General features: G+C 47.0%; 1 protein-coding gene across 10 annotated transcripts in view; it reads left to right on the top strand.

Annotated features, from left to right (window-relative positions):
- FHAD1 (forkhead associated phosphopeptide binding domain 1) overlaps positions 1-25,094 on the top strand; it is a 159,551-nt gene that overhangs the window by 39,192 nt on the left and 95,265 nt on the right. For 9 of the 10 annotated variants that reach the window (XR_012089778.1, XR_012089779.1, XR_005235736.2 and 6 more), the window contains exons 4-6: positions 10,428-10,695; positions 18,561-18,670; positions 23,071-23,307. Coding sequence is in view for 4 of the 10 variants with exons in the window: in XM_037985011.2 (XP_037840939.2) it covers positions 10,428-10,695; positions 18,561-18,670; positions 23,071-23,307 (615 nt within the window). In the remaining 6 variants the exon portion in view is untranslated. The remainder of the gene's footprint in view (positions 1-10,427; positions 10,696-18,560; positions 18,671-23,070; positions 23,308-25,094) is intronic. The other variant, XR_012089780.1, reaches the window with a different exon arrangement.

Below are 25,094 nucleotides of genomic sequence, written 5' to 3'. Positions count from 1 at the left end.
TGAATGCAATGTAGGGAGGAAAAAAAAAAAAAGCCCATGGCAGGAAAGCATTCCTCCTGCCTAAGCTGAGCCTCCTTAATGAGATTCCAGGCTAGGAGCTTGGGGAAAGAAAATGATGAATAATCCATTCTCTATCAGGAAAGTTCCAGGCCGGTCTCCAAGGAAGTAGGGTGGCTTGTTTTTCTCCTCTGTGTGTGATGGGAAGGACACAGAGTTGGGGGTTTAGTCATTAATCCCAGGGAAGGTGGCAGTTCCCATCTTCATGGGACCTTTAAGTACTCCCCGTTCTTGAGAAGGTTGTGGCTTTGCCTGTAACAGGCCAAGTAACTGCGGATTGAACAAAGAACCAGAGAGCATGGCACACTTCAGAAGAAACGTCTCGCTAGCCAAGCTTTGTCATCTCCCAGCCCGATCCTGTAGTATTTTCCTCTACACCATGCTGTTACAGCTCCTTGGAGGGACCTGCTGATGTGATGAAAAATCCTGAGACTAGGTTTTTTATATCAAAGGACATTTTCCAAAGCCCGTGAAGTGGAGGGCACGGGGCAGCAGACAGCCTCGGGCACAATGTCCTCGGCAAAAACACAGACAGGATCCTAAAGTTTGCTTCGTCCTCAGATGTCTACAGAGTGTGCAGACAGCATAGGGGACTGCAGGGAAGAGCGCAGGCGGAAGCCTTAGCATCCTGGTGAAACAGAACACGGACCAGCCCAAAGCCCCAGGGATCAACCGTGGCTGCTTCCTGCAGGTCACACTCTTCCCAAACCGCAGCCACATCGCCGCTTTTCCTAAGTTAGTTGATCATGCATTGGTTCATTCAGTCACTCAATCTGGCAAGACTGAGCTTCAGCAGGTCGAGTCTAGGGGTAGAAAAGGCAGTTTGCAAAAATCTAAGTTTTTTCTCCTTAGATTCTCTTTTCCATTTTATGGACTGACCAGGAAATGAATTCGAACTTGAAGGAAAAGGAAAACTTTAAGCTAGAAGGTCTACAAAAGTGGGAAGTAAGATGGGCCAGAATGCACTGAGGTGTCCCCTAACCCACCTGGCCAAAATCCAGATGAATGGCCTTTTTGAATAGCTCAAAGGGACCTACTTCTTTAAGCTTTAAAATGTGTAAGTAGTATGTAACTTGGCTGTTCTGTGTTCTAACATGTATAATCCCGATTTCTGGAATGGAAAATCCTGGACATAATTGATCCTTTTCTTGGGGACTTAGAATTATTGCCCCATTTTGAATCCTGGCACCACCCCCCCCAGGGGCTGTTGAGATGGAGAGGGCTGTCTTCCCAGGCCCCACATAGCACCCTCTGCTGCCTTGGGGCTCTTATGTCTGCGTTTTAGGGTCTGGCAGTCAATTCCTGCTCTCTGCTGGGATCAGTGCACCTCCTTCCCTGCTTCCTTCTTGCCCCTTCCTGTCCTTGTAATTGTATAGTTATTAGCGTAAAATTGAGTAAGGTCAGCGGAAGTAGAGGCTGAAAGTAGACCTAGAGGACACCCTGTATGAATAAGAGACATTAGTAGTTCCATGTGGATTTTGTACTTTTTTTTTCTGGTAACTCAAAGGTCTCTTAAAAGCGTTTTTGTGTGTGTGTTTGCTTGTTTTTGTTTTGTTTTGTTTTTAATTTAAATAACCTGGCCAGGCATGGTGGCTCACACTTGTAATTCCAGCACTTTCGGAGGCCAAGGTCGGTGGATCACTTGAGGCCAGGAGTTCGACACCAGACTGACCAACATGGCAAAACCCCGTCTCTACTAAAAATACAAAAAAATTAGCCAGTCGTGGTGGCGCATGCGTGTAATCCCAGCTCCTCGGGAGGCTGAGTCATAAGAATCGCTTGAACTCGGGAGACGGAGGTTGCAGTGAGCTAAAATCGCGCCACTGCACTCCAGCCTGGGTGGCAGAGCAAGACACTGTTCAAAAATAAATAAATAAATAAACAACCTTTTTATTTTGGAATAATGTTAGATTCACAGAAGAGCTGTGACGATCGTACAGAGAGTTCCTGTCTGCCGCCTCCCAGTTTCCCGCATGGTTAACATCTGACATGACCATAGTACCCTTTTCAAAACCAAAAAAAGAAAAATCAACATCAGCACATTATTATTAATATCAGCTAAACTTCAGGATCCGTGATGCATTCCAGGGCACCATGTTCTTTTGATGATCATATCTCCTGGTCTGTGACAATTTCTCAGTCTTTCCTTGATTTCCATGGCCTTGACCATCCTGAGAATACTGGCCAGGTATCCCAGAGAATGTGCCCCGGTTTGGATTCATCTGATGTTTTCCTCTGGTTAGAGTGGGGTCCCAGCTTTCGGAAAGCTTGCCATGAAGGTAAAGTGTCCCTATCGTCTCATCATTTCAGGGGCACTGATAGCTACCTGGCTTCCCTGTGATGTTCATTTCACAGGGTTGAAGGGATGTTGGCCAGGTTTCTCCACAGTCAACTTACTGCTTCCTTGTCCACAAATCTGTTATTTGGTAGCAAGTCACTAAGCGTAGCCCACCCTCAAAGGAGAGGGGAAGCCGAGTGCAGTGGCTCACACCTGTAATCCCAGCATTTTGGGAGGACGAGGTGGGCAGATCACAAGGTCAAGAGATGGAGACCATCCTGACCAACATGGTGAAACCCCGTCTCTACTAAAAATACAAAAATTAGCTGGGTGTGGTGGCACACACCCGTAGTCCCAGCTACTCAGGACGCTGAGGCAGGAGAATTGCTTGAACCTGGGAGGTGGAGGTTGCAGATCACGGAACTGCACTCCAGCCTGGTGACAGAGCCAGATTCCATCTCAAAAAAAAAGGAGGGGAGGAAGCAGGCATTGATTAAGACTCAGCTTGGCTGGGCGTGGTGGCTCATGCCTGTAATCCTGGCACTTTGGGAGGCCAAGGCGGGCGGATCCCAAGGTCAGGAGATCGAGACCATCCTGGCTAACATGGTGAAACCTCGCCTCTACTAAAAATACAAAAAATTAGCCGGGCGTGGTGGAGGGCGCCTGTAGTCCTAGCTACTCGGGAGGCTGAGGCAGGAGAATGGTGTGAACCTGGGAGGCGAAGCTTGCAGTGAGTGGAGATCGCGCCACTGCACTCCAGCGAGACTCTGTCTCAAAAAAAAAAAAAAAAAAAACAAAGACTCAGCTCCACCTCCTGAATGGGGATTACCTATGTGTGTTACATTCTTCTATAAGGAAGTGTCTCTTGTCTGCCATTGAATTATTTACTCATGCATGTATTTGTATCAGTATGGACTGCTGTGTATTTATTTGATTCTCTGTGCTATAATCCACCATGATGTTACTGATTTTGCAGCTCATATTGTTCTAGCCTTGGCCACTGGATCTCTTTTGCGTTGGTTGCCCAGCCCTCTAACAGGGCCTGCACTTTCTGTTTTTGAGCACTTACTCACTTTCTGCTGTTAAAGATGCCCTGGGCTCATAGTGCATTTTCCCTGCCCCAGCCCCAGAATCAGCTGAAGGTTTTTTTAACTTTGGCTCTGTTCACCAGTTGTTCAATTCAGTTCGGTCAGCAGGCACCTACAGTGTGTGCTGGGCCCTTCACTGGGCACTGGGCCCAGCCAGTGCTATGCTGGTGAGTGTCTGAAAAAGTAAAGTATGCAGGTATAGTATAAAGCTTACTGACACAAAGAACGTGTAGTATATTCTTTATAAATAATAACAAAATATGCAAGACTCTTTATTGCAAATTTATCATAAATTCCATAGAGCCATTGATTCTCACAGAGGGCTTTATTGATGTTTGCCAAAGTCTTGTATCCCTTGCCAACTTATGGTAGCAATTGATGAATGAGTAAGTTTCCAGCTGGAATACTGGTGGATATATTAGTTTACCTTCATGAGTAAGATGAAAGTGAAATAAGAAAGATTTGTGTTGGAACCTCGCATGTTCATTAATGACATGAGCATCTTCTTCGCTATCAGATAATAGTTTCTGAATACCAGAAGAAAGTACTGGATAATAGTTTTTGAATATCAGAAGAAAATTTCCTCCGTATTTTTTGTGCTACTCATAGTGTGATGGCTACAGATACAGAACACTTTTAAATCTCATCTGTATTATTAATATTTTATCCAACACTTTCCTAAGAATAGACAAGCAACAAAACAAAAAAAAATCAATCCCTGATTTATAGCATTTCCTGATTTCTGTGACATAAACACTCCCATTAATGCAGAATATGCAAGCCCCAAAATTGGGGCTTAGCCAGGGAGGGTTCTTGGCTTTGCCTAGGAAAGAATTCAAGGGCAAAACAGCGGTGTTAGACAGCACCTTTTATGGAAGCAGCAGTGCACAGCAGCAGGAGGGGACTGCTTCTTGCTCAGCAGGGCTATCCCATGGGCAGTGCACCCAGAGTAGCAGCTCAAAGACAATGCTGCAGTCATACTCCTACCCACATTTCATTACACAGAAACTAAGGGTTGATTTATGCAGAAATTTCCAGGAAAAGGGTATTACCTTTCAGGTAGTTGGGTCATTGCCATGAAAAGGGGTGGTACCTTTTGGGTGTTGCCGTGGCAATGCTAAACTGACATGGCACACTGGTGGGCGTGTCTTATGGAAAGCTGCTTCCACTGCAGCCCTGTTTTAGCTGGTCCTCAATTTGGTCTGGTGTCCGAGCCAAACCTCCAGAGTTGAGTCCACCTCCTATCTCACCATCCTGGCCAATTTCAAGCTTCACTGACACAGAGCCACAGAGAGCTGTGTAGCAGCACATCACTCTACAACACTGCCAATGCACAGACGCAGTAAGAAGAATAACCGTAAGAGCACAGATGATGATAAAATATAGTAAAATAATTAGGAGGCTAAGTTTTAAGTATTTATTACTGTTGTTTCTCGTGTCATTTAATTGTAAGTATATATAATTTATTTTTTAATGGTTGTGTTTATCAGCCAGCTCACAGAATTCTGAACATTTACTCATCGGCTCTCATGAGCCAGCACCAACACGCCCCAGCTCTCCTCTAGCATAGCAGTGAGCCAGCCACAGCCCTGCCTGGGTGGAGGCTGCGGTTCTCTGAATGGCATCCAGGGCGTTGCACATACCCTGTGAGTCAAACTTGCACGAGGGAGCTGACAGCGTTCCTGGAAAATCCTGTCCACACACAGCCCATGCACCATCTTGGGGATTTTCACACCATCTATTTCTCATTTTCATTTTTTAACTCAGAAAATCTATTCTTCATTAGCCGATCATCTAAGATCCTTTTGCAAGTGTAAATCATGACTTCAAATGACCTGGAAGCTCCAGGGGCACAGAGTTTGGAGTCGAACATCATCACCACTTCCAGGCTTCGGGACCTTCGTCAAGTCTCTGAACCTCACTGAGCCTCTGCTCTTTAATCCACAAGATGTGGGTAAAAATGCCTCCCCAACCCCAGAGTTATTCTCAGGATTAGATGAGGCCACATATATGAAGGGCACAGTACAGCGTAGCACCTGGAGACTTCTCTCCTTGGTGGTTCAAAGCCAAGTGATAAGAATTGCAGACAGGAAAGAACATGACAGACGTTCCAAGGGCAAGGTCTACTTCCCCGCCTTGTCCACAGCGTCCAGGGCTTTCTGGAAGAATGCTTGGGTCCTGTGGGACTCTGGACAAACTCTCTTGGTGTTTTAGGGCGTCCTTCTCACCCTGAAGCCTTGGCAGGGTCAGAAGCAGATGTTAGTGTGATAACACAAGAAACAAGGAGATCATCCAGAAACAATGGATTTGGAGTTCTCAAGTACGTTATTGGCTGGGTGTTTGTTCAAGCTGATAGGAATTCAGCCATGGGTGTGGTCCAGGTGGTTTGCAACCTGCTATTTTAGACAGCGTGGGAGAGATCAGGAAGAGCACACGCTGCCTCAAAAATAAACAGAAAAAACCACCATGCCATATACCATATGGTCAGAGGGAAAGAAAGAAGAGGAAAGAAAGAAAGAGAATGAAAGAAAGAAGGCACTAGCAAGTATGTTTAAACTAATATTTCTAAACCAGACTTGTTGATCACTGACCTTGACCCCAAGCTTCATGTACATTCCAATGCAAGCTCGGCCAGGAGCCAGTTTTTCAGGAGTCTTTTTGTTTGGTTTGTTTATCCCCTCACTGTTTCCTTGTAGTTACCAGCAGCAATTTCTGAGAAAACCTTGACCTTGCTTATAATAGAGTAGGCCTGTTAAGTAGAGAAGACCGACATTAACCTTCCAACTAAAGCCACCTTAAATCAACATGCTTTCAAAAAACAAATAAACAAGGCCGGGTGCGGTGGCTCATGCCTGCAATCCCAGCACTTTGGGAGGCCAATGTGGGTGGATCATCTGAGGTCAGGAGTTGAAGACCAGCCTGGCCAACATGGTGAAAGCCTGTATCTACTAAAAATACAAAAAAATTAGCCGGGCGTGGTGGCGCACGCCTATAATGCCAGCTACTTGGGAGGCTGAGGCAGGAGAATCGCTGGAACCCAGGAGGCAGAGGTTGCAGTGAGCCAAGATCACACCACTGCACTCCAGCCTGGGTGACAAGAGCGAAACTCCATCTCAATAAACAAACAAACAAACAAACAAACTTTTTTTTTTTTTACCTGAAAGAGCTGATTGCAGTCTTTGCTACATTTACACATCATGCACTGGCCCCTTTAGTGACCGTCTCATTAGCACCGTGGGGGCTTCAAGTGACAAAACCAGCTCAAACTAGCCGCACAGTACGGAGCAGTTAGTGCAGAGTGCAACACAAGCCAGGGCTCAAAACCTGCTTCTCTAGTTGTTCATTATGCACAGTAGCCAAGAGGTGGATGCAGCCCAAGTGTCCATGGACAGATGAATGGATAAATAAAATGTGATGTCATGCAGTGGAATATTATTCAGCCATGAAAAGAAAGGACATTCTGCACATGCTACAACATGGATGAATCCTTAGGACATTGTGCTAAGTGAGATGAACCAGTCACAAAAGGACAAATGTTGTATGAGTCCACTTATATGAGGGACAGAGAGTATTTAAATTCGTAGAGATAGAAGGGGAATGGTGGGTACCAGGGGCTCTGAAGAGAGGGGAAGGGAGAGTTATTTAATGAGGATGTATTTTCACTTTTGCAAGATGAAAAAGTTCTGGAAATCTGTTTCACAGCAGTTAGACTATGCTTAAAAGTACTGAACTGTACACCTAAAATGGTTAAGATGGAGAATTTTGTTATGTATTTTTTTACAGTTAAACAAAAACAGACCAGGTGTTGGGGCTCATGCCTGTAATCCCAGCACTTTGGGAGGCTGAGGCAGGAGGATCACTTCAGCCCAGGAGTTTGTGACTAGCCTGAAAAACATGGTGAAACGCCGTGTCTACAAAAAATACAAAATTTAGCTGGGCCTCGTGGCCTGCGTCTGTAGTCCAAGATACTTGAGAGGCTGAGGCAGGAGGATCACCTGAGCCCGGAAGGTTAGGCTGTAGTGAGCTGTGATTGTGCCACTGCACTCCAGCCTGAATGACAGAGTGAGACCCTATTTCAAAAAAAAATGGAGAAAAGAAAACCAGCTTCCCTCTCTCCATGTCTGGGCTGCATCTCTTGGTGCTGTCTACATTCTCAAGTCCCCAGGTCTCTGTGGCTAGAAATTCTGGCGTCAAGCCTCGTCTCCTTGGCTCTGATTGGATCGCATGCCTCACCCCTGGCCAATCACTATGGCCAGTGAATGTGATTTGTTGTTTAGCCCCACCCACAACAATGGGCCAAGAGAGGGAGGGAGATTTACCCACAATCTCCAAAAGATGCTGAGTGGGTTTTGGCCTGGCCACTGCAGAATCGTTGCCCTTGAGGCAGGAGACACGCTTACTTCCATTAGCACCTGTGCAGCTAGTTGGCATGAGGCACCCTTACCTTAGAACCCCACCCAGCGAATGTCCTAGCTTGAAGGTGGATTCCTCCACCACAACCAATAATGTCTACATTTGTGTTCCAGAAGGCTGGAGTAAAACGCATTGCAGTTTGCCCGCTCTCACCTTCAGCCCATTCATTCAATGAGTACTTATTAAACCCATAGGAAAAGGTCATGGGAATGAGTGAGGCAAGACAGCCCTGAGGATGGGGAGGGACATGATGGATGGAGAAGTCAGCCCAGGGCCAGGGCACAGTGACTCAGCTTCTGAAACCAAAGAACAGAAGAGAGGGTAGGTGGAGAGGCTGAGATGTTGACAGTGGAGAGAAATGGGAAACTACACGTGAGGTAACAGAGTTCTGGAACTCTGCCCAGACCCATTCCTGAAAACAGATTTTAAGTGGGCCAGTGTCATTATGAATGCCTGGCCAGGTGTCCCAAGATGTATTAGTCCGTTCTCACACTGTTATAAGGACATACCAGAGACTGTAATTTATAAAGGAAAGAGGTTTAATTGACTCACAGTTCCCCAGGGCTGGGGAGGCCTCAGGAAACTTACAATCATGGCAGAAGGGGACGCAAACATGTCCTTCCTCACATGGCAGCAGCAAGGAGAAGTGCAGAGCAAGGGGGTGGGGAAAGCCCATTATAAAACCATCAGATCTCACAAGAAGTCACTCACTATCATGAAGGCAGCATGGAGGAAACTTTCCTCATGATTCCATTACCTCCCACCAGGTCCCTCCCAGTCCCTCCTAAGGGGATTCTGGGAACTGCAGTTCAAGATGAGATTTGGGTGGAGCACAACCAAACCATACATCACCAGGTGATCGGAGTTTGGTGCCAGATTTCCCAAAACACTCCTCACTGACTCCAAGAAAGAGCCTTGCGGGGAATGCGTAGGATCCCTGAGCAGCTGTAGACAGACTGCAGCTTGGAGATTAGGATCCTGAGTGAGTGGAGAGCCCTCCTCTTGAATAAAACTCAGCTGAAGTTCTAGGAAGTGCTGTCTGCTGGAGCGCTGATTTTGGAAGCATTCTGTCCTTTTCCTCGTGTGTGTTTGAGCTCATCTTCTCTCTGGGGTACAGAAGGAGAACCCTGAGCCCTGGGAAAATAGGGATGAGTTCCTGCCTAGGAAGCAAACCTTTGAATTTAGCTTTTACCTGGAAAGCGTTATTTCTGCCAAGAGAATTGGGAGACAGAGGGGAGGGGAGGGGAGAGGGGAGGAAAGGGGAGGGAGGAGGAGAGGAGAGGAGAGAGACAGGCCATCAGATCTTGATCCCATTTCTCTGTCCACCACCGCCTGTGCTGGGTAAATCCCTTAACCTCTGCAAGCCTCACTTCTAACATAAGAGTAAGGAGAACCCTCACACAAAGGGTCATGGTGAGGAATCAGTAAGCTCAGTGCAATAAGTGATAGTGTTCATCATTGCCACCATTCAACCCCTAGGCACCAGGGAGAAACCACCACTAAAGCATTAGTCCACGGCAAAAGCCAGGTGTCAGTACCACTCCACATTTGCTCATCCATGGTTAGATGGATTTTGACATGTTCTCTGCTGAAAGTAGCTGTAACATCTTCCCTGGGGCCTCTGCCAGAATCAGGTGTGCTGGTGTGGAAAAGCAAAGGCTAATCAGACAGCCAGCATCCCTGCAATCCCACAGTTCTGAACTTTGAGGGATAGAGGGACCCACAGTGTGGACAGAAAGAGAAAAGGCTGTGGAGTCCCAGGGAGCTGGGCTGGAATCTCAGTGATTGGCTTGTTCTGTTATTTTGCCCAACATTTGAGGACTTACTAAGTATGTGCCAAGCATTTATTTTAGGGACTGAGAATATAGTGGTAAGAAAAGTAGATGAAAAGTCCCTAATCCCTTAGAGGGGACATTCTCCTGGCTCAGCAGCTCAATACCACATCTATGGTGTTGGGAGTCCCTTGGTCTTGCCCGGCCTGTGTCCTCCGAGTGTTGACATCGCAGAGTGTTGAGTTTATTAAATGAGTTAATGCAGGTGAGTCTTTCGGCAGAGCACCTGGGTAAAGGACGCACCCACTCAGTGGTGGTGTGATCGTGTGCCATGTGGCCCAGGCAAGGACCCCCATCCCAAACTTGAGGAGAGTCCAGGAAGGCTTCCTGGGGGAAGTGACTCATTGTGTGTTTGTTTATTTTTGAGACAGAGTCTCATTCCATTGCCCACCATGGAGTGCAGTGGTGCTATCACAGCTCACTGCAGTCTCTATTTCCCGGGCTCAGGTGATCCTCCCACTTCAGCCTCTCAAGTAGCTGGGACTACAGGCGTAAGCCACAAGGCCCAGCTAAGTTTAGTATTTTTTGCTGAAGCAGGGTTTTGCCATGTTGCCCAGGCTGATCTTGAACTCCTGAACTCAAGCACTAGCCTCCCACTTTGGCCTCCCAAAGTGTTGGGATTACAGTTGTGTGCCACCATGCGTGACCGGAAGTGACTCATAAACCAAGACCTTGGGCAGCAATGCTGTGGCTGGGACAAAGAAATGGAGACCATCCCTGCCGGTCATAACCTCCCCTGACCCTTGTGTGCCCCTGCAGGTCTCCTACCCATGGATGAGGGGCCCAGCACCATGGCCAGGGCCACAGCCACCTCGTGCCACACAGCAGCCGAACCAGGCCCCCCCGCCGCCACATATCCCCTTCCACCAAGGCATCCAGCCGGCACCGGTGCAAAGGAGCTGGTCCCAGGGCTTCCCCAGACCCACTGTGGTCCTGCCGGCCTCCCACCAGCGGCCTGTGAGCACCAGCAAGGAGATGTTCTCATTCATGGTGGATGACGCCCGCAAGCCCCCCGTCATCAAGCAAGGTATGCGTCAGGGCTGCCCTCGGTGGCTTGGGGGTGGTTCACAGCCATGTGGATGGGTCTGGGTTTTGGTTTACTTTCTGATTCTAAAAGTAGAACATGTTCCATTGTAAAAAATAAAAATAAATTCAGGATAAGCAGAAAGTAAGAAAACAGTTAAAAATCAGCCATAATCCTTATCCCCAGGGTCTCCCTGTTGACTCTCTGCTGCGTATCCCTCCAGCCTCTGTGCTGTGTCTGTATACACACACCAGGGCACCTGCAGTGGGTGTGGCCTCTGTGCGTGTGTACATGTGAGTGTGTCACAGGATCTGCGTCAACACACTGACTCAGATGTGCAAAAATATTAGTCATTACAATCCCCTTTGCCCCCAACAGCCCTAGGAGGTTTTAAAATATTTTACCACCATTTTACAGGTCAGAGGAGACTGACGCTTATCAAGGAAAATGACTTCTCCTGAGGAGATATATTCAGTCCCATCTAGTCTAACATTTTTCAGTCCCATTTAAGGCTGGGGAGCTCGGTGACAGCCCACTCACAGCCCGGTCACTCTGGGACACACACAACCTCCAGGGTGCCCTTCTTTCCCCACTACCCCCTTGAAAGCCTCATGGCACTTGGGGAGGAAATTTCCCACCTGTCACTGTCCTCTTGGCCTCAGCAGCCTCACCGGCGGAAGAGCTGGTCAGTTTAGTCCCCAGGCATGGTTCCCGGAGTTCCTCCCTAGCCTCTGGCATCAAGGTCCCACTCTCTGTCCTCTTTGTCCCAGCCCCAGGCCCTTCTGAGTCCCCAGGTATCTCCCAGTGGCTTCCATATCTTTCCCCCGTCTTGCTCAAGACCATTCATGTAGTCACCTTCCTCAGTCACTAAAATAATAATTATTATTGTGACACATGCAAGCTGAAGAGAAAAGGCAATGTGTGTCCACGGTTTACGTCATCATCATCATCAAATGCACCGCCACATACCTGCCACCCACATCGAAAAATGAGTCAGCCATTTTCCCCCAACGTTTTTTTTTTTTTTTTTTGGAGACGGAGTCTCGCTCTGTCGCCCAGGCTGGAGTGCAGTGGCGCGATCTCGGCTCACTGCAAGCTCCGCCCCCCGGGTTCACGCCATTCTCCTGCCTCAGCCTCCCGAGTAGCTGGGACTACAGGCGCCGCCACCTCGCCCGGCTAGTTTTTTGTATTTTTTTAGTAGAGACGGGGTTTCACCGTGTTAGTTAGCCAGGATGGTCTCGATCTCCTGACCTCGTGATCCGCCCGTCTCGGCCTCCCAAAGTGCTGGGATTACAGGCTTGCGCCACCGCGCCCGGCCTCCCCCAACGTTTTAATACGACCTTTTTTTTTTTTTTTTTTTTTTTTTTGAGATGGAGTCTCGCTCTGTTGCCCAGGCTGGAGTGCAGTGGCCTGATCTCGGCTCACTGCAAGCTCCACCTCCCGGGTTCACGCCATTCTCCTGCCTCAGCCTCCCAAGTGGCTGGGACTACAGCACCATGCTTGGCTAATTTTTTTTTTTTTTGTATTTTTTTGTATTTTTAGTAGAGACGGGGTTTCACTGTGTTAGCCAGGATGGTCTCAATTTCCCGACCTTGTGATCCGCGTGCCTTGGCCTCCCAAAGTGCTGGGATTACACACGTGAGCCACCACGCCTGGCCGTAATATGAACATTTTTTAAACATACAGCAAAGTAAAGAGAAGTTTACAGTGACCCCCCTCCCCACCTAAATCTCCCATTAACATTTTACTGTACTCTTTTTTTTTTTTTTTTTTTTAAAGACAGAGTCTTGCTGTGTCACCCAGGCTGGAGTGCAGTGTCGCGATCTCCACCTCCTGGGTTCAAGTGATTCTCCTGCCTCAGCCTCCCAAGTAGCTGGAATTACAGGTGCCCACCACCATGCTTGGCTAATTTTTATTTTTATTTTTATTTTTATTTTTTAAATAGAGATGGGGTTTCACCGTGTTAGCCAGGATGGTCTCGATCTCCCAACCTTGTGATCCACCCGCCTCGGCCTCCCAAAGTGCTGGGATTACAGACGTGAGCCACTGCACCCGACCTTAATACGAACATTTTTTAAACATAGAGCAAAGTAAAAAGAATTTTACAGTGACCTCCCTCTCCACCTATATCTACCATTAACATTTTACTATACTCTTTTTTTTTTTTTTTTTTTTTTTTTGAGACAGAGTCTTGCTCTGTCTCCCAGGCTGGAGTGCAATGGCATGATCTCCGCCTCCTGGGTTCAAGTGATTTTCCTGCCTGAGCCTCCCTAGTAGCTGGGATTACAGGCACGAACCACCATGCCCAGCCAATTTTTGTATTTTTAATAGAGAGGAGGTTTTGCCACATGTTGGCCAGGCTGGTCTCAACTCCTGACCTTAAGTGATCCACCCACCTCGGTCTCCCAAAGTGCTGGGATTACAGGCGTGAGTCAACCACGCCTGGCCCATTTTGCTATACTTTTATTATATATCTATCTGTCTATCAGTCATTCTGTTAATTCATTAATCGATCTTAATTTTGGATGCATTTAAAAATAAGTTTCCTACAGCTGTAGACTTCGCCCTAAACATTTAGCATGTGTACCATTAACTAGAGTTCAACAGTTTTTGTCTTTTTGTGTAAAATTAACATACAGTGTGTATTAGTTACCAATTTATAACCAATTACCTTAACACATAGCGCCCTAAAACAAACCAAAACCCTATGCATTATCTTATACAGTTTCTGTGGGTCAGGCATTTGGGAGTAGCTTCACAGGATGGTGTGGTTCAGGGACTCTCAGGAGGTTGCATGAAGCTTTTGCAAGAGCTGCGGTCCTCTGAAGGCCTGCCTGGGGCTGGAGGACACATCTCCTGGGTAGTTCACTCACATCCGTGTGGGAAGAGGCCTCCGTTCCTCACTAGCTGACAGCAGGAAGCCTCAGTTCTTCACCACTGCCACCTTTCCTAGGCTGCTTGAGTCTCCTCATGAAATGGCTGCCAGCTTCCCTCAAAAGAGTGGTCCTAGAGAGAAAAGCAGCAGCCACGTGTGTCTTAAGATCCAGCCTTAGGAGTCAAACTCCATCATTTCTCCAGTAGCCTTGGTTACTTGGATAAGCTCTGTTATGGCTGAATTGTGTTCTCTCAGAATTCATATGTTGAAGCCCTAATCCCCAGTACCATAGAACCTGTGTTTAAAGAGTACCTTTCTTTCTTCCTTTCTTCTTGTCTTTTCTTTTTTCTTTCTTTTTGAAACTGAGTCTCACTCAGTCACCCAGGCTGGAGTACGGTGGCATGATCTCGACTCACTGAAACCTCTGCCTCCCAGGTTCAAGTGATTCTCCTGCCTCAGCCTCCTGAGTAGCTGGGATTACAGGCACCCACCACCACACATAGCTAATTTTTGTGTTTTTAGTAGAGATGGGGTTTCACCGTGTTGGCCAGGCTGGTCTCGAACTCCTGACCTCAAGTGATCCATCCACCTTTAAAGAGGTAATTAAGTTAAAATGAGGTCGTTAGGGTGGGCCCTAATCCAATCTGACTGCTGTCCTTGTGAGAGGAGGCGATTAGGACACCAGCGACACCAGAGGAAAGACCATGTGAGGACATAATGAGAAGGTGGCCATCTGCAAGCCAAGGAGAGAGGCCTCGGGAGAAACCACCCAGCCAACACCTGGATCTTGCAACCTCTAAAACTTGAGAAAATAAATTTCGGCCAGGTGCAGTGGCTCACCCTTGTAATCCCAGCAGTTTGGGAGGCCGAGTAAGGAGAATCCCTTGAGGCTAGGAGTTCAAGGCCAGCTGGGAAAACATAGCAAGAGCCTAACTCTATTTTTAAAAGAAAGAATTAAAAGTTTAATAAGCCGGGCGCGGTGGCTCACGCCTGTAATCCCAGCACTTTGGGAGGCCGAGGCGGGCGGATCACAAGGTCAGGAGATCGAGACCACGGTGAAACCCCGTCTCTACTAAAAATACAAAAAATTAGCCGGGCGCGGGGCGCGGCGGCAGGTGCCTGTAGTCCCAGCTACTCAGGAGGCTGAGGCAGGAGAATGGCACCAACCCGGGAGGCGGAGCTTACAGTGAGCCGAGATCGCGCCACTGCACTCCAGCCTGGGCGACAGGAGCGAGACTCTGTCTCAAAAAAAAAAAAAAAAAAAAAAAGTTTAATAAAGGAAAGTTAATTCCTGTTATCGAGCCCCTTAGCCTGTGGTATTGTGTCATGGCAACCTGAGCATATTAATACAAGCTTCATCCAGCATTGGAGATGACTGTATAGGGGCATGAATACAGGGACAAGAATCACCAGAGCCATCTTGGAGACCGGCTGCCACTCAATGAAATGCACAGATCTTGAGTGAACACTTACTACGTTTTGACAATTGTATACACCTGTGTAACCGAAACCCCTGACAAGAACATCACCATCACCCCAGGAAGCTCCCTCAGGTCCCTTCCAAGTCACTTCCCAACCCCTTCCCCCAGAGGTAACCACTCTTCCAATTCTTTTTCCACCATGGATTAGAGATTCCTGTTCGAGATTCTCAAATACATGGAATCACGTAGTGTATGTTTTCCCGTGAGGCTTTTTTCACTCTGCATATTTCTGAGATTCATCCATTTTGCTGTATGTCTTACAAGTTGTTCCTTGTGGCCGGGCACGGTGGCTCACACCTGTAATCCCAGCACTTTGGGAGGCCAAGGAGGGCAGATCACGAGGTCAGGAGTTTGAGACCAGCCTGACCAACATGGTGAAACCCCATCTCTACTAAAAATACAAAAATTAGCTGGGCGTGGTGGTGGACACCTGTAATCCCAGCTACTCGGGAGGCTGAGGCAGGAGAATCGCTTGAACTCAGGAGGCAGAGGTTGCAGTGAGCTAAGATTGTGCCACTGCCCTCCAGCCTGGGCGACAGAGCGAGACTCTATCTCAAAAAAAAAAAAAAGTTCCTTGTTATCATTGAGTCACATTCCATGAACGTATCACAGATTTCTCTTTATCCATTCTTCATTGGTGGACACAGGTGCTGTTTCTTTCTTTTTACACTCAGTTGTTGATGAGTAGATTTCTCCACCTGTTTCTCCAGTGCTATGTTGAACTTGGGAAGTGAATGAGCCATGAGCGGTCCTAAGGCTTTGAGGCCCTCATCTACCTGGGTTTCTCCTCTACAGCCTCCCACTGGGGTGTCATCTGGGTTGGCAAGACATCGTGATGTCCGGTCCCAAACTTCTACCGCATTCCCCTGATGTGGAGAGGGCCTTTCGTCTTCCTGTAGAGAGGAGATCCCTTGTGTCAGACCCGGGCCCCTCTACTCCACGCTTAGGAGAACACTGCCAACGCCAGGACTCCAGGTTGGCTTTTCATGGAAAGCACCCATTTTTGAGGAATCTGAGGAAGCTCTTTCCTCTCTTAACAAAGCTGGACTCTTCAAACAAAATTGTTTTGCTTTTAGACCATTGCCTTGCTTTAGATTTGAAAAATTCTGTTTGGAAACACAAAGCCAAGGACGTATTTGTTCTCGGTCAGGGTTTCTCAGTCTTGGCACTGCTGACATTTGGGGCCAGATAATTGTTTGTCATAGGGCGTTGTTTTGAGGCAAAGCCTTGCTCTGTAACCCAGGCTGGAGTGCAGTGGTACAATCTTGGCTCGCTGCAACCTCTACCTCCAGATTCAAGCGATTCTCCTGCCTCAGCCTCCCGAGTAGCTAGGATTCAGGCGCCCACCACCACGCCTGGCTAATTTTTGTATTTTTAGTGGAAATGGAGTTTCGCCATGTTGGCCAGGCTGGTCTCGAACTCCTGTCCTCAAGTGATCTGCCTGCCTCAGCCTCCCATTGTGCTGTGATTACAGGCGTGAGCCACCAGGCCTGGTCCAGCCTGTGCATTGTTGAGTGTTTAGCAGCATCCCTGGCTTCTACCCACTTGATGCTCTCAGCAGATCTCCCCCACTCAAGCTGTGATGCTCAAAATTGTCCCCAGATGTTACCAGATGTTACCAGATATCACCTGAGGGGCAGAATCGCCCTGGTCAAGGCCCCCTGTCTTGGTGGTGCTCACCCTTCTCCTCCAACAGGCAGTAAGGCCGCAGCTCCAAGGCCGAATCTTAATGGAAAAGCTCATACAGGTGAGGGAGGAAGAATTAGAATGGAGAATGGAAAGGCATGGGGTGATATTTAAAGATACCATCCTGATTTGTATGTACTGTAAGTAATGGAATAATAATAATGGGATTGTTTGACCCTAACACTGGTATCCTACTTTTTGAAATGTAACACTATATCATGAAGGTCAATACATTTACAGCATAATGGTTATGAATACAGGCTCTGGATCAGACAAACCTGGGTTCAGATCTTGACTCTTTATCACTCACCAGCTGTGGGACCTTCAGCAAGTACTTGGCATCCCTGTGCTTCAGTTCCCTCACTTACAAAATATGATATGAATGCCATATCGCTAGTTGTTATGCTGTATTTTTATTGTTGTATTGTTATTTTTTATTGGGTTTTTAAGAAGTATTTTTGGCCAGGCATAGTGGCTCCCATCTGTAATCCCAGCACTTTGGGAGGCTGAGACAGGAGGATCACTTAAGCTTAGAGGTTTGAGACCAGCCTGGATAACATAGCAAGTTCCTGTCTCTACAAAAAAATTAAAAATTAGCCAAGCACAGTAGCATGCATGCCCCTGTAGTCCCGACTACTTGGGAGCCTGAGGTGGGAAGATCAATTGAGCCCAGGAGGTCAAGGCTGCAGTGACCCGTGATCGTGCTACTGTACTCTAGACTGGGTGACAGAGCAAGACCCTGTCTGTTTGTCTGTCTCTCTCTCTCTCTCTCTATATATATATACACACACACACACACACACACACACACACACACGTATTTTCAATCCACAGTTGGTTGACTCCACAAATGTGGAACCCGCACATACGGAGGGCCAGCTGTATCTACTTCTTGTTATAAGTCCCAGTATCACAGAACCAGATATAAATAAGGCTTTGAGGGCCATACAGTCTGTGTTGCAACTACTCAACTCTGTATTTGTGGCACAAAAGCAGCCATAGATGGTACATACGTGAGTAACTGTGGCCACATTCCAATAAAACTGTGCTTTCAGTCATAGGCAGTGGCTGGATTCAGCCCCAGGGCTGTAGCTGGCCAATCCCTGCTCTACCTAATGCTTCATTTACTCCTCACAGTAGCCCTTTATGATACAGACTATTCATGCCCCTCAATGATACGTGTGGAAACTAAGGCTAAAAGGTATTAAATGACCTGCCCAGGAGATTAAATGATCTGCCCAAGATCATCCGCTGTTCTGTGGCATAGGAAAAAGGTCTGGAAAAAGACACATCATGTTAGGTAACAGCACAGTTAGCACAGGAAGAAGGAAGGAGGTGGCCCTATCTCTCTCTGGTACTTCCGTGATGCTTTCACTGCTTTTCAGTGAACACACACACCACTTTGTGATTTTTTTTTTTTTTTTTTGAGACAGTCTTGCTCTGTCGCCCAGGCTGGCGTGCAGTGGCACGATCTCGACTCACTGCAAGCTCCACCTCCTGGGTTCACGCCATTCTCCTGCCTCAGCCTCCTGAGTAGCTGGGACTATAGGTGCCCACCACCACGCCTGGCTAATTTTTTCTATTTTTAGTAGTCACTGTATTAGCCAGGATGGTCTCGATCTCCTGACCACGTGATCCGCCCGCCTTGGCCTCCCAAAGTGCCGGGATTACAGGTGTGAGCCACCATGCCTGGCCTGTAATTTTTAAATTACATAAAATGTCTATGTCTGGGGGGAAACAAACAGGAAGGCTAATGTGAACATCTTCTTCAGGCCTCAGGGAAACTCATGATGTCTTTTGTGCTCTCTGCTGATCTCATGCCTTAGTGTGGACCAATGCCATGAAACTGTCGGAAAAACCACTGGCCGAGGGGATTCCTGGGGCAGTTCCCCCCGCGGAGATTTATGTGGAGGAGGACTTGGCCCAGCAGGACAAGGTGAGGGAAGGGTCTGGGGAAGGGTGGAGCTACAGCAGCAGTCACACTGCAGAGGGACTCGCTGATGCCTGTTCTTCTCTGTGGCCCAGAAGTGCCCTTATCCTGCTTCCAAGAAACCACCTCTTATTCCCTAAGACATTCAACCAGATGTTTTATTCTAATTATGACCTCCGCAACCACTGTTTATTAAGCATCTACTGTGAGCTGGACTGCATCCCATGCACTTAACATTCATTCGCTCGTTTAATCTTTGCTGTCTTCAAAATAGGTTTTTGATCACCCTCACTTAACAAGGAGGAAACTGGAGCTCAGAGAGGTTAAGTAACTTACCCAAGGTTACACAGTACAAGGGGCAGAATTGGAATTCACACCCAGGTCTGGTTAACTTCCCTAGTAGGAGGAAGTGAGAGCTGAGGTCAGAGATGACTGAGCAAATGAGAAAGACTTGTTAAAGAACCAGAGAGGTTTAGAGAGTGAGAGAGGAAAAAAGGTCAGAACAGATGAATGTAAGCATACCTGGGAAGGATGGATCCAGGCTGATTTCGCCTCACTTAGCCACAACCTGAAAATTATATTATAATCGACTACTTTTGCACCAACCTAATACTAAAAGCGGTAGTCCAACAATGCCATGCTTCCCCTGAAGATCAGGGCCTGAGCCTGCAGCAATTCTCAGAGTCTGTAAGGAGCAGAACCACCTGGAGCTCTTGTCACACATGGGAGTGACATTTCCAGGAATCTGCAGCAAGGGTGAGTAAGGTGGGAAGTCAGGTTTGGATGCTCTGTCAGTTACCCATTGATGTAAACAAGTGAGCCCAAAACTCAGTGGCTTGAAACTGCAATTTTTTTCCCACAATTCTATGGGTCGCCTTAGAAGGTTCTCCTGCTGGTGTCTTCTGCCTCACTCATGCAACTGCAGTCAGCCAGTGGCGTGGCAGGGACTGATGGTCTCAGAAGGCCTCATTCCCGTGTCTGGGACCTCAGTTGGGACACCTGGAATTAGTTTTTTTGTTTGTCTGTTATTGTTTTTTTTTAGTTTCTTCCCACAGACAGATTTTTTTTTTGAAGTTTTTATAGAGTTTTTATTAGTTTTCTTTTTAAAATTTTTCCTTAAGTTATCGGGGTACAGGTGGTATTTGGTTACGTGAGTAAACTAGTACAGCCACTGTGGAAAACAGCATGGAGATGCCTTAAAGAACTAAAAGCAGAACCACCATTTGACCTGGAAATCCCACTACTAGGTATCTACTCAGAGGAAAAGCAGTCATTATTTGAAAAAGATACTTGCACACACATGCTTATGGCAGCACAATTCACAATTGCAAAATCACGGAACCAATCCAAATGCCTATCCATCAACAAGTGGGTAAAGAGACTGTGGTATATATATTCAATGGAATACTACGCAGCCATCAAAAGGAATGAATTAACAGCATTTGCAGTGACCTGGATGAGATTGGAAACTATTATTCTAAGTGAAGTAACTCAGGAATGGAAAACCAAACATCGTATGTTCTCACTGATATGTGGGCACTAAGCTATGAGGACACAAAGGCAGAAGGATGATACAGTGGACTTTGGGGATTTGGGGGGAAGAGTGGGAGGAGGGTGGGGGATCAAAGTCTACAAATATGATGCAGCGTATACCGCTCGGGTGATAGGTGCACCAAAATCTCACCGTTAAAAATCACCACTAAAGGAACTGTGAGCCCTCTCTGCGTGTGGCTTTTCATCCTGGGCTGCTTCATAGCAGTACAGTGGTCTCTGGGTTTCCAGAGGTCCAGGACAGAAGCTGTACAGCCTCTTAAGAAATTGCTCGGAGACCACCCAACATCACGTCTATCACTCTCTCCTGGTCAAAACAGATCATAGGGCCAGCCTAGATTTAGGGGCTGGGGAAATAGACTCCACTGCTTGATGGCAGAAGCTGCAAAGTTATTTGTAGCCATTTTTAATCCACCACAGTTGTTAAGCTGGAAATAGGATGCAACCACATTTCTAAATTTTTACTATTTATGAAGTGTTTATGCCCTGACTTGTCAGAACTCCTTCAAGTGCAAGTGACAACAAACAAATTGGTTTAAGAAAAAATAGGCTGGGCTCAATGGCTCACGCCTGTAATCCCAGCACTTTGGGAGGCCAAGCAGGAGGATCACCTGAGCCCAGGAGTTCAAACCCAGCCTAGGGAACATAGTAAGACTCCATCTCTGAAAAAAAAAAAAAAAAAAAAAAAAAAAAAAAAAAAAAATTGCCACACACAGTGGAACTTGCCTGTAGTCCCAGCTACTAGGGAGGCTGAGGTGGGAGAATCACTTGAGCCCAGGGGATCAAGGCTGCAATGAGCTGTGATTGCGCCACTGTGCTCCAGTTTGGGTGACAGAGCAAGACCCTGTCTCAAAAAAAAAAAAAAAAAAGAAAAAGAAAAATAGAAACTAAAAGCATTTTTTATTGTCTTATTTTATTGGAAAATATAAAAGCACAACCAGCTTCAGGCATGACTGGATCTAGGAGCTTAAATGATCAGGGTGCTCCCTGCTATCAGTTTCTCCACTGCTTTCCTCATAGTTCTGCTTTCTGCAGCAGGCTGGCTTCTTATGTTGAAAAACATGACTGTAAACACACTGAAGTCTCTAAAGGTTATGATCTCAAAGGAAGCAAGAGCTTCTTCCTCTTTTAGGTAATACATGAAATCTCTGAGAAAATGCCAGCTGACCAACCTGGGTCACATGCACAATGGCAGGCGGGACAGGAAGGATCAGGGCACATAACTGACCCTCCTGCCAAGACCACGTGGAAGGGTCAGGGGTGCTGACTCAAGGAAGTCACAGGGTCCTCACTAGAAAGGCAGGAACCGTAGCTGTACACCATAAGCTGCAGGCTTCTCTGTACTTCAGCACCCAGCACAAGCATGGTACACAGTAGATGCTCAATACATGTTTGTTGTGTGGATATTGAACAAACACCTGGCTGGAAATGGAGCCCTTGGGTAACTCATATTGGATGAGGCAAGGGGCTGCCCCAGAGCATGGACTCTGTTTGAGGCTGTCCTTTGAAATGTTGCCACAAGCACTCACAGGGACCCAAGGACAGACCCTGAGCAGCAGTCGGGCTCCATCATGACCAAAACCCGGTGGTTCCCCAGGTTAGCAAGCTAGAAGGTCGAGCTCCCCAGGCAATGCGCTGGCCTAGAAACTGCCCACCCGCCTCCTTCCAACCAGTGGAAAATTGCATGGAGAGCAGAGTTTCCTCTCAAAGTAACTGATCAGGAACTCCGTCGCTGCCTGTGAATCACGTCGGGGAATTTTTGTTGTCAGTCTTCCTGATATTTTATTGATGAGTTCTGGCGAGAAGTTTGGGGGACTTTTTCCCGCTTTTTCAGGAAACCTAACCAATTCTTCGGCTACAGTGTTTTTTTCTTTTGGAGAGCTGGGGGACTGGGTTAATGAGACCTGTGGGTACAGCCTGCCAAGCCCAGAGTTTTTTCCAGCCTGAAGTTTACAAGAGCCTACATACATAAATCACCATTCCTCTCTCATTTATTTTTCATGACTCAGTTACCTGGACTACATTTTTATGTGAATAACCAAAAGAGCCAGGGAATAACAGAAGAGAGGAAAGGGGAAAAGCTATTTCAGAATGTATTAAGTTTGTAAAGTTAAATAGCCCCATTATAGTCAGAATATGGTTGAATAGAGTCATTTCCTTAATTACCTTTCCTTGGTTCCCAGATGTTAGACTGAGGCCTGGTAAGTTAATTCCTAAAAATATTATAAATAAACTTTTTGGCAACAAAAATTCCCAAGAGGGATGGTGGTTCTTAATATGAAAGTATAATTTTAGGGGAAAGGAAAGTTTCTGTCCCTCTAAGGTATCCACATGCATTGTAGGAGTCTGTGTGCAAGCAGTCGTTTTCACCACACTATCGTCTCTCTGAGTTTCCAAGTGGCAGAGAGAGCCCCAAAGTCTGCCTTTCCCCTGCCTGCCTGCCCCTACTTTCCCAAAAGAATTACACTATAATTTTCCTACCTTTTTTTTGAGTCAGAGTTTCACTCTTATTGCCCAGGCTAGAGTGCAATGGCATGGTCTTGGCCCACTGCAACCTCTGCCCCCTGGGTTCAAGCGATTCTCCTGTCTCAGCCTCCCAAGTAGCTGGGATTACAGGCACTCACCACCACACCTAGCTAATTTTTTTATTTTCAGTAGAGATAGGGTTTCACCATGTTGGCCAGGCTGGTCTTGAACTCCTGACCTCAGGCCATCCACCTGCCTTGGCCTCCCGAAGTGCTGGGATTACAGGCGCGAGCCACCGCACCTGGCCTCTACCTTTTTTTCTTTTTAAATGGGCTCAGCCTCACACCTAGGCCCACACCTAGTAAGCTTGCCATCTGATCTCTACCCAGGATGAAATCATTCTGCTGCTGGGAAAAGAGGTCAGCCGTCTCTCAGATTATGAAATTGAATCCAAATACAAAGACGTCATAATAGCAAACCTGCAGACGGAAGTGGCTGAGCTGAGTCAGAAGCTGTCGGAGACCACCACCTCCAGGCAGAATGAGAGGGAGATCTCACAGAAGTGTCAGGTTCTGGATGAAGACATCGATGCCAAACAGAAAGAGATCCAGAGCTTGAAGAGCCAGGTAGGCAGAGCCTGAGAGGTACAGCACAGCTCTCAGACCAAGGCCTGGGAGCCTTCAAGAGCCCCAACCAAGGTGAGACACCCGGAGTTAGGGAACAGGTGGTCAGTGGAGCATGGTGGTTAAGAACACAAATCCACAAGGCTGAGAGACTCGGCAGTTTCCTAGCATGGTAAGAACAAGATCAGCCTTTGTTCAGCACTGGCCACGAGCAAGAACTAGTACAAAGCACTTTGGAGTAACTTATTTAAACCTCACAGTCCTCTGACACATCCATTCTACAGATGAAGGGTCTAAGGCAGGCCCAGGCCGGGCACGGTGGCTCACACCTGTAATCTGGCACTTTGGGAGGCTGAGGCAGGCGGATCACTTGAGGTCAGGAGTTGGAGACCAGCCTGGCCAATATGGTGAAACCCTGTCTCTATTAAAAATACAAAAATTTGCCAGGCGTGGTAATGCATGCCTGTAATCCCAACTACTCGGGAGGCCGAGGCTGAACCTGGGAAGCAGAGGTTAGTGAACCGAGATTGCACCACTGCACTCCAGCCTGGGTGACAGAGTGAGACCCTGTGTCAAAAAGAAAGAAAGAAAAAAGTCTAAGACAGGCCCAGAGACACCCAGGAACTGCTTACAGCTTGCACAGCACGTGAGAGGTGGCGGTGCAATTTGAACTCAGGTCCACCTTCTCGCAGACCCCATGTTCTCACCCCGATTTCCTATTTCCCCACGATGCTGTCACTTCAGTGACTGCATCTCACCCAAATCCAGCCCCAGCCAGAGAGCGCTATGGGCAGTTAGCTAAGTGGGGAGAAGGAACCACCCAGTGTTCCAAACACAGAGGCCTTTACCAAACTCTGAGGAAGTTAGTTGCTGGTTCCCTTACAGGGAATTTCATCAAACAAAAATTCTTCACCTGGAATTTCCGAATTTATCAGTCATGTACGTTTCTCTTGAAACTTGATTCAAATTCCTTTTTTTTTACTTTAAAATTGTTTGGTGATGGCCGGGCGCAGTGGCTCACGCCTGTAATCCCAGCACTCGGGAGGCTGAGGCAGGAGAATCGCTTGATCCTGAGTGGTGGAGGTTGTAGTGAGCTGAGATTGTGCCACCGCACTTTAGCCTGGGCAACAGAGCAAGACTCTGTCTCAAAAAAAAAAAAAAAAAAGAAAGAAAGAAAGAATTACTCTGACTAATTAATACTACTCCCCCCACTTTGATCTTGGCTCATAATTGAAAGATGATAATTTTATAACAAAGCATCTCTGAGCTAAAGGATGCAGTTGGTCTGAATCCAAATCAAGTTTCATCTGCTCACATTTTAGTCTCTTAAATATTCTACTGCCAACAGAACATTCAAGCAGACGTATAAGCCACATGGCAGGTTGATTTATTGTTCTGATTACTTTATTCTCCCGGGTCTCCTGAAAGTGTGTGCATAACGATTTGCTCTCAAAGCCCTTCGATCCGATCCGATACCCTAAGACGATGCGTACCGCCATGCAGTCTGCGCTGCCTGTGCTAATTAGAAGCTGAATTAGTATCTTGAAGCAATCAGTCTTCCTAGCACTATTAACTTTCTTATGACCCAGTGCCCATTTTATTACACAGTATAACAGGCACTAAACACCTGGGGATTTATGCCAATTATGGACAATATGGATATTTATTTTGGTCATGAAATTGATGAAGATGTTTGAAGACTACTTGGAGTTTTCCCACAGTCTGATATCCTAAAGCTCTGATACTTAGATTGAAACATTTCCTGTCTGTCAGACAGCACTGGAGTCTGG

Source organism: Chlorocebus sabaeus, chromosome 20 (genome assembly GCF_047675955.1).
Source record: "Chlorocebus sabaeus isolate Y175 chromosome 20, mChlSab1.0.hap1, whole genome shotgun sequence".
Lineage (NCBI taxonomy): Eukaryota > Metazoa > Chordata > Mammalia > Primates > Cercopithecidae > Chlorocebus > Chlorocebus sabaeus.
Note: the sequence above shows the minus strand (reverse complement) of the source record. Positions and strands in the feature narration are given on the sequence as shown.